Source organism: Octodon degus, unplaced genomic scaffold, assembly GCF_000260255.1.
Source record: "Octodon degus isolate 3935 unplaced genomic scaffold, OctDeg1.0 scaffold00048, whole genome shotgun sequence".
Classification (NCBI taxonomy): Eukaryota; Metazoa; Chordata; class Mammalia; order Rodentia; family Octodontidae; genus Octodon; species Octodon degus.
Window position 1 is genome coordinate 12,277,220 of NW_004524624.1, and position 12,257 is coordinate 12,289,476.

The 12,257-nt window shown below is 38.2% G+C and overlaps 1 protein-coding gene across 4 annotated transcripts in view; it reads right to left on the reverse strand.

The window, feature by feature from the left end:
- The window catches only part of Clhc1 (clathrin heavy chain linker domain containing 1), a 61,289-nt gene that overhangs the window by 26,029 nt on the left and 23,003 nt on the right, over positions 1-12,257 (reverse strand). For 3 of the 4 annotated variants that reach the window (XM_004632429.2, XM_023716581.1, XM_023716582.1), the window contains exons 5-8: positions 10,959-11,160; positions 10,741-10,844; positions 7,909-7,993; positions 3,589-3,695 (exon numbers count right to left, since the gene is read on the reverse strand). In XM_004632429.2, the coding sequence (XP_004632486.1) occupies positions 3,589-3,695; positions 7,909-7,993; positions 10,741-10,844; positions 10,959-11,160 (498 nt within the window). The remainder of the gene's footprint in view (positions 1-3,588; positions 3,696-7,908; positions 7,994-10,740; positions 10,845-10,958; positions 11,161-12,257) is intronic. The other variant, XM_023716583.1, reaches the window with a different exon arrangement.

Sequence of the window (12,257 nt, forward strand, 5' to 3'; positions counted from 1 at the left end):
GGAAATGTTTAATTTTTAAGCATTTATTACAATAAAAGATATATTACCATTACCTCCTCAAAATACTACCCCTTGTTTGAATATACTTATCCCATCACTATTTCTGAGGGGGTTGAGATAAGGTCTTGCTATGTAGTTCAGGCCCTGAACTCATCTCCTGCCTCACCCCCACCAATGGCAGGAATTACAGACACATGCCATCACACATGGCCACTTATCCCATTGTTCTTGCCACTTTGGGTGTGAAGCAGCTCTGAAGTCTTCTTCCATGTTTTTATGAGGTGTAATCAAAAATAAGGTAAATTTCTAGTGCCTCCAAACAGAAAGGCAGGTTCATAAATAAAAACATCACAATGTGTCTTTGTTCACTACAATTGGCACTATGAAATTTCTGGCTCTTTTCCAAAGTCAAAATGATAATTAAAAATAAGTATTTTGAATCAATTCAGGTCATCAAGACCACTGTAACAGCACAACTAAAAATAACTCTCTACCTCTAGGAATTTGACTTTTTAGATTCCAAGGATTAGTACAATCACGGAGCATTTCTCTTCCTGTATTTAGCTTATTAGAAAATGTTCTCCAGGGGCTGGTGAGATGGCTCAGTGGTCTAATGCACCTACTTAGAACAAGCTTAGCAAAGCACAGGGACCACGGTTCAATCCCCCAGCACCACATGCCAGCCAGCCCCGCCCCCTGGTGGGCTGAGCTGGCCACACACACACACACACACACACACACACATAAAAAAAGAAAAAGAAAATGTCCTCCAGGTTTATATTTACGTTGTTGCAAATCATCAGATTTCCTTCTTTTATAAGCTGAATAACCATTGTACATTTACTGACAGAAATGAGCAACAGCAAGACTGAGTGAATCCCTACAAAAATAGTCAGAAGAGGCATTATATACTGATAAAGATAAAAGTGACTTTATCCAAGTTGTATCTGGTTTATCTTAAGCTAAGTAAACAGCCAGACACAGTTCTGGTGTTATAATATAGTTGTAATGCTCCATATAATGCTTTAGTGATTTTTGCCTATTTATAGTGTGCTGGGGAAGTGTAGGGTTTGGGTCTAGAGGTCCTCTCAATGCCTCATGCAGTCATGGGTGAGGGAGCTTTTCAGAGGTAGCTGAATCTAGAGTGTGTGATGCTAGGACTAAAGGTGTGTGATCAATTCAGCAATAAAATTGATGAACCTGGAGAAAATTATGCTAAATGAGATAATCCAGACACCAAAAAAAAAAAAAAAAAAAAAAATAGGGGATCTCATATGTGAAATCTAAAAACACAGTGAGTATGTAGACATGGAGAGCAGGATAGTGGTTAGCAGGTGGAAGGAGGAGGCAATGAGACACAGGCCACAGGGTACAAACCTGCTGCTATGGAGGACAAATTTAGTGGTCTTTTTGTATTACTGGTAGGAATGTATTGACTTAATATACTACATGTTCTTCCATTCTATTTCTATATAGTAGCAACAAACAACTTAGGAAAATGAAATAAAGTTTCAATAGCATTAAAAAAAAATCAACCACTTAGGGGTAATTCTGACAAAAGATAGAGTATCTACAACAATGAAAACTACAAAGTACTGCAGAGGAAGATTCTGAAATACATAAATGGCGTGAGGCCATATTCATAAGTTCACTGGGTCAGAAGACCCAATTTTGTTCAGGGTCTATTCTAATCAAAATGATTTACAGATTCAATGCAATCCCAATCCCAACAGATTTTCTTTTTGTAGAAGTTGAAAAGCTGGTTTCAAAGATTGGTACAAAATTTTTTTTATACAGAACTAAAAGTTCCAAGAATAGTCAAACAAAATCAATAAAAACAGTTTGAAGACTAAAACTGTATGACTTCAAGGCTAATATATAGCTATAATAGTGAAGATAATATGACATTCCTATCAAAAAAAATAGATCAGTGAAGTGGAATAGACCCACACACATGTGAAGAGGTAATCTTCAACAAAAGTATAAAGACACTTCTATGAAAAAGTCTTGAATAAATTGTCCTGAGCCAGGTGGAATGACAAACACTTGTGGCCTCAACTACTTAGGAAGTAAAGGCAGGAGGATTGTGAGTTCAAGTCAGGCCTTGGCAACATAGGGAAACTCTCCATCTCAAAACACAAACAAGGGCCAGGGATATAGCTCAGCAGCATAAACGCTTGCCTGGAAAGCACAAGGTCCCGAGTTTGATCTTCTATACCAAAGAAACCCCACAAAGTAAGTACTGGGGACATAACTCTTTTATGTCAACAAAAGTGTACAACACTTGTCTGCTCAGTACAAGGCCTGAGTTCCACCCCTAAATGCAATAATACTAATGATGATGATAAATTAAATAAATGAATAAAAAATAGTCCTGGGACAATAGGACAGTTATAGGTCAGAACAAAACACCTTAACTTTGATCTACATATTATACCATATACAAAAACTAACTCAGAGTGGATTATAGGTCTAAATGTAAAACTAATACTATAACTTCTTAGAAAAGAAAGAATTTGTGGGTTTGGCATAGATTTCTTTCGATATGACACTAAAATCAAGATCCATAAGAAAAACTTTTCACAAATTTTATGTCAACAAAAGTAGGGCTGGAAAGATAGCACAGCAGACTAAGAGCCTGCTTTGGCAATCGCAGGGACCAGGGCTTGATCCCTAGTCCCACATGCCACACTGGCACTGCCCCTGGGGCGCACTGAGCCGGTGCCTGAGTCCATGCATGGTGGCACATGCCTGTAATCCCATTGCTGGGAGGCTGAAAACAGGAGGATCACTACAAGTCTGAGCTGTGTAATGAGACCTGTAGGCCCTGTACTAAATACACTTAAAAAAAAAACCAAAAAAAAAAAAAAAACCAAGATGTCCTTCAAAAAAGAGTATCTACTCTATGGCTGCAATTATAGAAAATGCAAATTAATATATGGTGACTGGAAGGAGACTAGTGGACTGGAGGAGGGGCTGTGAGGAAATGGGTGAGGGGTGGGAAGTACCGGAAGAATTACTGAAGGGTATGAGGGAACTGTCGGGTGCTGATGTGAAGGAGTATAGACATGTAAAAATCTATAAACTCTGTATTTTATGTATGTTGTATATTTGTCGATTTACCACAGGTTGATTTTCAAAAGGATATGGAAATTTACAAAAAATTAATCTCAATCTCTCTCTCGCTTTCTCTCTCTCTCTCTCTCTCTCTCTCTCTCTCTCTCTCTCTCTCTGGAGATAGGGTCTCATTATGCCTCTCAGGCTAGATTTGAACTCACATTTCCCTTACTCAGCTTCAGGAATGAAAGGATTTTAAGTGTGTATCACCACATACCTGACACAACATTTCTTAAATCTTGATAGTGAACTCATGAGTATAAACATGTTTCTCCATGCTTTTCTATACACTTGAAATGGTTCCTAACTTAACTTAGAAATTCTAATTAAATCCTTCCATGTTACAGGCATCAGTAAATGGCAGAGTTAGGAATAGATCCCAGATTGTGAGTCTATCAGTTTAATATTCTTTCCATCCTGACAAGGAAAAAAATATATAATTTATAATAAAATTCAAAGAGAAAGCCTTACCCTTAAATTTGTTCATTACATTCATGTTTCGGAGAATTCTTCTAGGACTGTTGGCTGCAAAACAAGCTGCCTTTTCATATTCACCAAGTGAGATCAATTCATTGAACCTATAACCATTGCATTTCACAGGTACACACAAAAAAGAAAACTGATTAAAAGTATGTAATACAAACCTAAGTAGTGACATAATATAAAAAATAAAGGGCAATTCTAATAAACTATAACTAGGTTCATTCACTCTGAGATGTTCATTCAAATCTTTAATATTTGGAGGGATTGGCTTAGTATATACTCCCACCTTCCCGCTGACTTTGAACCTGCTCTTCTTATACTTTATTCTTAGACTGGCATCCAAAGAAAGTCACAAAGAACAGAAAATAAAAACTTGAAAGTAAAAAAAAAAACGAATCAATTTACAATGATCTCAGAATTTTTTCTATTATATTATTTCTCTATTTCCCTTTCTTTTTTCTAAAGGCAATTCAAAAAAATTTATTTATTTTTTGGTATCAGGAATTGAACTCAGGTCCTCATGCTTGCCGGTCAGGTGCTGTGCTGCTGAGCTACATCCCTAGCCCTTATATTACCTTAAGAAAAAAAGGGAATGCGGGGGCAATCTTCTTGGAAACTCAGACTAGAAGAAATATTAGTTGCATGTAAAGGCAGCCAACGTAGAGATCAAGAAGTGTGCTGAGCAGCCTTAGCACACCTGTTGCTCTGCCAGCATCAGATTCTCAATTAACAGACTAAGAAGGAGAGTAATAGTTACAATAATTTAAGCCTCTGCTTTTCTTCCCTAACTTCCAGACATTGAAGCAGAGGAAGCTATAAGGCAAAAAACTCAAAAATCAAATGGCTAAAATGTCTGATGACAGCGGGGTGTGGTGGTGCACATCTGTAATCCCAGCACTCGGGAAGTGCTGGGAATTTGAGGCCAGCCTGCCTGAACTGCATAGCAAGATCCTGCCTCAAGAAGAGAGAGAGAGAAAAAAAAAAAAAAAAGGCTTGATGAGCCAGGCATGGTGGCTCACATCTGTAATCCCAGCACTTGGGAGGCTGAGGCAGGATAATGGCTGTGAGTTCAAGGCCAGCCTGGGATACATAAACTAATTCAAGTCCAGCCTAAACTGCACAGGGAAAACATGCCTCAAAACAAACAAAAAACAACAACAACAAAAAAGTAATAATTAATTAAACAGATATGTAGCTCAGTGGACTAAAGTGCCTGCTTAATGACTGGGGTTCCTGATTCCTCTGCTCCCAGGGCATGTTGCACTGAGACAGCAACTGAGACTGGGCGCGGTGGAGCTCCAAGTGCTTGGGAGGCTGAAAATAGGAGGATCACTACAAGTCCAATCTGTGTAGTGAGACCCTGGAGATCCTGTACTAAATACAATAAAAAAAAAAAAGATAAAGATAATTTTTATTAATATAATGCTCAATAAGCTTAAAGAAGAAACAAACTAATTGAGGTAAGATGGATAAGACATAAGTTACCAACTTGGAAAAGAATGAGAAAACAAGAAAAGAAAGCAAGCAGAGACAAATGACATAAAAATGTCAGTGAAGAATATGGGTAGCATACTTGACCAATGTTAGGACAGAGGGTCAGAAATAGAAGACAAAGTGAATCAAGTACATCATAAACTCAATGGTGCCCTGAAAATGATTAAGACACTGTGCTAACTGGGTCTAACAGCAGCTAGATAACTCAAAAAGCCAAAAAAAAAAAAAAAAAAAAAAAAAACCACCTCAGAATTACAGGAATAAAGGAAAAAAATTAGAGGACTCTAAATGTATAAAAAGTTTATTCACCAAAAACATAACAGAGGGGGCCTGCCCATTAGCTCAGTTGTTTAAGTGACTACTTAAAGCAGTCAGGCTCAGGTTGCTGTGGTTCGATCCCCATACTCCCATGCCTTACCAGACCTGCCCTGAAGGCATCCTGAGCCAGCACCCCCCAAAAAGAAAAAACAATCCAAAAGCGTAACAGAAAAACCAAATCTAGGGGGAAAATTCATATTGAAGTAGAAGAGGCATACAGAACTTCAAATAGCCATGATCAGAAAAGGACCTCTCCACATTAGATCATAATCAAAATTACAGAAATTCAACAAAAAGAATACTAACAGCTGCTGGAAAAAAAAGAGCAAAATAAGATATAAAAGCAAGCCCACAGAGTTGACTATAGATTTCTCAAATTTTAAAGGCCAAGAGAGTTTAGAGAAAAGTTTTTCATGCCCTAAAAGAAAACAGCTATCAGGGCCAGCCAAATAGCTCAGCTGGTTCAATCCCGTGTGTATGCTGGCCCGACACATGGGGCACACTGAGACTGGGCGTGGTGACAGTGCCTGTAATCCCAGCTCTTGGGAGGCTGAACACAGGCAGGTCACTATGAGTCTGATCTACAAGTAGAGAGGCCCTGTAGACCCTGTAGTCCCTGTACTAAATAAAGAAGGAAGGAAGGAAGGAAGGAAGGAAGGAAGGAAGGAAGGAAGGAAAAGAAAGAAAGAAAGAAAGAAAGAAAGAAAGAAAGAAAGAAAGAAATTAAGAAAGGAAGGAAAGAGTTATCAACTCAGACTTTCACACCCTGGAAAATCACCCTTCAAAATTTACAGAAAAATAAAGACTTTTCATGAAAAAAGAAATACTTGACCACTAAACTCAAGGGACCAAATATATTTTTATTTATTTTTTCACATAATTTTATTGAGAAACAAATAGCAATGAGATAGTTTCAAACCAAATTGGTAGGACAGTTTCAATAATTAACACATTGCATACTCTCTTCCTAGTGGTTAACTACTGTCCAAGATGCGGACATGATATCCTATTTACAAACACTATTAGAACAAATCCCTCTCTTCATTAAGAGAATGTAACTATACATCTATCCTAACCATTTTGAATACACAGATGCAAAATGGACATTCATCTGTATCTCCTTTTTTTCCAAATATATTTTTAAAAAGAGAATTAAAATAATTCTCTGTGTACTATCATGGAGGAATGAAGCTAGAAATCAATAGCAAAAAAAAAAAAGACTATGCAAACCAATGGAGATTAAACAATACATTATTGAATAATTAGTGGATCACAGGCAAGATATAAAAACATTCCCAGAATCAAATGATAATGGAAGTATAACAGTATTAAAAGCTATGAGACAATAAAAGCAAGTCTAAGAGAGAATTTCTAAATCTTAGAAAGAATAATCCGAACCTGGAGCTAACAGAAGAAAGGGTTACTGCAAATTTGAAGCCAGCATGGGCTATATGGTGAATTCGAGGCCAGTCTGAACTACACAGCAAGATCCTGGCTAAAACAAACAAACAAACAAAAAAAAAACCAGGGCCGGGCAGATAGCTCAGTGGACTGAAGTGCTTGCTTAGGCACGGTGCAGTGACCAGGGTTCTATCCCCAGTGTGCTATACCAGCCCCACCCCCAGGGCATGCTGAGACTGTGATTTGAGACTCAGCATAGTGACACACACCTGTAATCCCAGCACTTGCAAGGCTGAAAACAAGAGGATCACTACAAGTCCGATCTGTGTAGTAAGACCCTATAGACCCTGCACTAAATACATTAAAATAAATAAATAACACCAGTGTAATTGATATGAAATCAACAGCAAAGCGTGAAAGCAAATAATAATAGATAATAACATGCTTTGTTTTAAAAAAATAAAAAGCTGACAAGAGACTAAATAAGCAATGGCACACACAGTCTCCACTGCTTGGGAGGCTGGAAGCTGAGATTAGAGGATCTCAAATTGGACCACAGCTTCAGTAACATGGCAAGACCCCTGTCTCAGATCTAAAAACCAAAAAGGTACCAACTCAACATAAATGTGGTCACTTAAACATGGAAAATTGAAGTTTTTAAATATTTGCCTTTTGGGGGATTATGGATTAGCTCACTTAAGTGCCTGCTCTGGAAAACCCAGTCAGGCGCAGGGGACCCCAGTTCGATCTCCAGCTCCACCTGCCTTACCAGACCTGCAATTAAGGCAGCATGAGCCAGCAAAAAAAAAAAAAAGAAAAAAATCCTTCTCAACTTTGGGGCGGCCAAATAGCTCAGCAGATTAAAGTACCTGCAAGCAGGCACAGAGGCTGGGGGGTTCATTCCCTGGGAATGCCCTGCCAGCCATGCCCCCGGGAATGGTGGCGCACACCTGTAATCCCAGAACTTGAGAGGCTATAAACAAGAGGATTACTACAAGTCTGGTCTATGCAGTGAGACCCTGTAGACCCTGTAGACCACCTTTCCCTAAAAAATACTAAATAAATAAATAAGTAATAAATAAAATAAATATTTGCCTTTCAACGTAGTAAAGCATAATTTCAGCATCTTTTGCCTTGCATGGGTCATCTTCAAGCAGTTCTTCAACAATACCTTGGTCACCTATAAATATTGAAAGGATACCTATATTTTAGGTCGCTTATCTATAGAAAATAAAACTTAAACATACTTTTTTATAGAGAAAAAAACAAATAACAAGAACAAAGACAATGGGTCAGAGAGATGGCTCAGTAGAATAAGCACTTCCCTGGCAAGCACAAGGGCCTGAGTTCAATCCCCAGTTCTGCCAAAAAAAAAAAAAAAAAAAGACAAACACAAAGCAACACAGAATAAAAAGGGTATAGAATTTCAAAACAAGAACAAAAAATTAACATTGTTGTTATATTATGTATTGTAATCATCAAATTTGTTGATCAGATTACCAGATTTAGGCATTCCATATTCTTTTTTATTTTTTATTTTTTTGGTGGAACTGGGAATTGAACTCAGGCCCTTGCACTTTCCAGGCAAGCACTTATTCTACTGGGCCATCTCCCTGGCCCTATAGGCATTCCAGATTGATCAAGCAATTAAACAGCAACTCTTCCTTTCATTAAACCTTAATTTCTTCCTTGCCCTCTTTACTTTTTACTTTTTTAATTTATTTTAAAGAGAGTATAAAAATAATAGAAGAGACAATAGAGATTATAAACATTTAAAAGACAAGATGAAATATATTCAACTGTGATTTGAACCTTATTATCCTTAATGAGGTTGCTTATATTATAAATATTAGCATATAGAGTTGATTAAAATAAAAATTTTAAATATTAACTTCTACCTTCAAAACACTAATAGAAATTAGAACAATCATTTCTGCTATCCTGTGAACAGCTATCATAAAGAAATCAACTAGGGGCCAGGGAGATAGCTCAGTAGAGTAAGTACTTGCCTGGCAAGCGTAAGGGCCTGAATTCAATCCACAATTCTGAAAAAAAAAAAAAAAAAAAAAAGAAAAGAAAAAAAAAAAGAAAAAAGAAAAGAAAGAAAGAAAGAAAAGAAAAAAGAGAAAAGAAAAGAGAAATCAACTCATAACAAATGCTGGAGAGGCTGTGGGGGAAAAGAAAGCCTTCTCCACTGTTGGTGGAATGTAGCCTGGTACAACCACTATGGAAATCAATGTGGAGATTCCTCAAAAAATTATGATTGGAGGCCCCATTCAACCCAGCTATTCCTCTCCTGGGCATTTTTCCAAAAGAAATGAAAACAGCATACCACAGTGATGTATGTGTGCACATGTTTATAACAGCACAATTTGTCACAGCTAAATCTTTGAAACAACCCAAATGCTCATCACCTGAGGAGTGGATTAAAAAAAGATGTATTTTATACAATGGAGTATTATTCAGCTATAAAGATAAGACTTGAGACTTTTATAGGTAAATGGAGGGGCTGGTGAGATAGCTCAGTGGTCTAAAGTGCCTGTTTAGGCAAGCTTAGGCAAAGCACAGGGACCACAGTTTGATCCCCCAGCAGCACATGCCAGCCAGCCCCACCCCTAGGGTGGGCTGAGCCAGCCCCCCCCACAAGTTTAATTATAGGTAAATGGATGCAAATAAAGGCTCTACATATAAGTGAAATAAATCAGACCCACATGTGTAAATATCATATTGTCTCTCTAGTGTAAGAACCTTACAGAATAAATAAAATTTGAAAAGAACAACAGATACAGTAAAATGCAAAGAAACTAAACATAATAAACAATTGAAATGAGGGAAAATAAGGGGAAAAAACATGTAAGTAAACATATATTTTAATACTAACAATTATAGCTTTGATTTCAAACCATACCAACATCTTTCTAAACTAAGTGGCCTCCCTGTTGTTTTCCTCTGTGTTTTCAGGCATTTCTCTCTAGCTCACCAAATCTGTTCTTTACCAACACCTCACCAGCCATGGAAGTAAGAAACCCAAACAGCAACAGAGAACTAACAGTTTTCTTTAAACTTGGCCTAAGAAAACCTTATTCTTTAGCTTTCTGGGGAAAAATGTTTTATATTATGCTAATTTTAAAATATATAGAAGGAAAAAAAAATAAAAATGTATAGAAGGGCCAATAAGATAGCTCAGCAGACTAAGCACCTGCTTAAGCAGGCACAGAGACTAGGGTTCAATTCCCAGCACCACAGGCCATGCAGGTCATGCCCCTAGGCACCCTGAGCCAAGTCCGGGCATGGTGGTACACACCTGTGATCCCAGTGCTAGGGAGGTTGAAAGCAGGAGGATCTGAGTCCAAGCTGCATAGTGAGACCCTGTACCAAATACACTAAAAATGAATAAATAAAAATATATAGACAAGCCAGGCATGATATTTCATACCTAAAATCCTAGGTACTTTATTATTTATTTTAATGTATTTAGTACAGGGTCTACACGGTCTCACTACTTGTAGATCAGACTCGTAATGATCCTCCTGTTTTCAGCCTCCTAAGCGCTGGGATTACAGGCATGTGCCACCACGCCCAGTCTCATTCACTGTCTCAGTGCACCCCAGGTTGGGGCTGGCATGGCACTCAGGGAATGGAACCCGGCCACTGCACTCTGCCTAAGGAGGTGCTTTAATCCACTGAGCTATCTGGCCAGCCCTCTTAGGTACTTCAGAGGCTGAGGCAGGAGGATCACAAGTTCAGGGGTAGGCTGGGTAACTTACCAAAACAAAATTTTTAAAAAGGGGAGGGAGTTGGAGGACGTTATTCATTGACAGAGTGCTTGCCTAGCATGGGCAAGACCCTGGGTTCAATCTCTACACTCAGGAAAAAATTAGACAGGCAGACAGGCAAGCAGGCAGACAGACAAACTATCATTTAAACCTTTGGTCATCTGAATTTGGTCCATGAAGTCTTGAAATGTGCTGCTCATATCAGATTTTGTCCATGAAGAAAGTGCATGTGAAACAATCTGCAGTCTTTGATAACTATAAAGACAAAAGGCACCAACAGCATATTGCACCTAAAATCAAATGCTGCAATATGAAAATAGACACAAATAAAATCCTCAAACTTTCAAAGTATATAATCAACTCTGATACCGAAACTGTAATTCTTTGTTTAGATTTTCTGCTACATCTCGCCGTTTTAACAATCCAATCATTTTCTCATCTAAAGCAGCCTTCTTTTGAGCTGGTATATATTTTATTGACATAGCTTGTTTAATTTCTACATACTTATCTTCAAGATATTTCATGTATTTACTGAGAGCATCTAAATTGACAGCTTCTCGGACAGTCATACCTATGGAAAAAACAATCAAAGAGGTCAAGTGGGATGTTAACTGCTGTGTCAATCTGAGCAAGAAGCGCCCAGCTGACTGGCATAGCATATTCCGGGGCGTCCGCAGAACGGGCTGAGGAGGGGAGGCCCATCCTGCATGTGAGTGGCACCAAGACGTTTGTAGCCCAGATGGAATAAAAGACACACCTCAAAATTTTCCCCTGGATTAATCCTAGTGAATTTTATTCATTCCCTTACCATGAATCCTCTCAATATTTAGTCAATTTAGCAATTTTTCTGCACCTTCTCATCTGTATCTTGAGTTTGTTAGTAACAATTTTATATTTGAAAGTGAATCTAACCCCTTCCATGAAATGCAAGATGATCATTAAAACTCAGTTAAAATCCTGTAGCACAGAGTAGCTTCAAGGCATAATGCCTTCCTTTAGACCAAATCTTGCTTCCTCAAATTTTCATGTACTGATTTTGTTTCCACATAAAAATTATCATAACCTTTGGTTGCGAACACAAATTCACAATGGCAGTTATTTAGATCTGCCTAAGGGATAAAGAGGTTGGTATCACCCTTTTAAGGCTTCCTAATATTTCCCTAGTGGTGGGCCATCCCCTCCCACCTATGACCAAGACCGAGACTACAAAGAATAAGGATGCTCCAGGACAAGAGCTCATTAGCTAAGATTGCCCCCACCCTCTGAGTCATCTGATAATTCCCTTCTCAATTACTAAATGCCCACGTTCTGGCTGCCTCAGGGACTTTTGTTCCTCATGAACAAAGTGGTCATCCCAGATCCCCCCATGCCTTAATTTCATCTGTTCTTTTTTTTCTTCCTCCCTCCTTCCTTCCTTTCCCTCCCCCTCCTCCTTCCCTCTCTCTTTCTTTCTTTCTGCTGCACACTGTAATATCTGACAAGGATTGGGGGTTAGGGTGTCTGATATTCCCCCCAACACACATATCCAGTACTGGGGATTGAACTCAGGACTTTTTTACTGAGCTATATCAACAACACACCCACTTCCTTTTTTTTTTTTTTAATTTCTTTCTTTCTTTCTTTCTTTCTTTCTTTCTTTCTTTCTTTCTTTCTTTCTTTCTTTCTTTC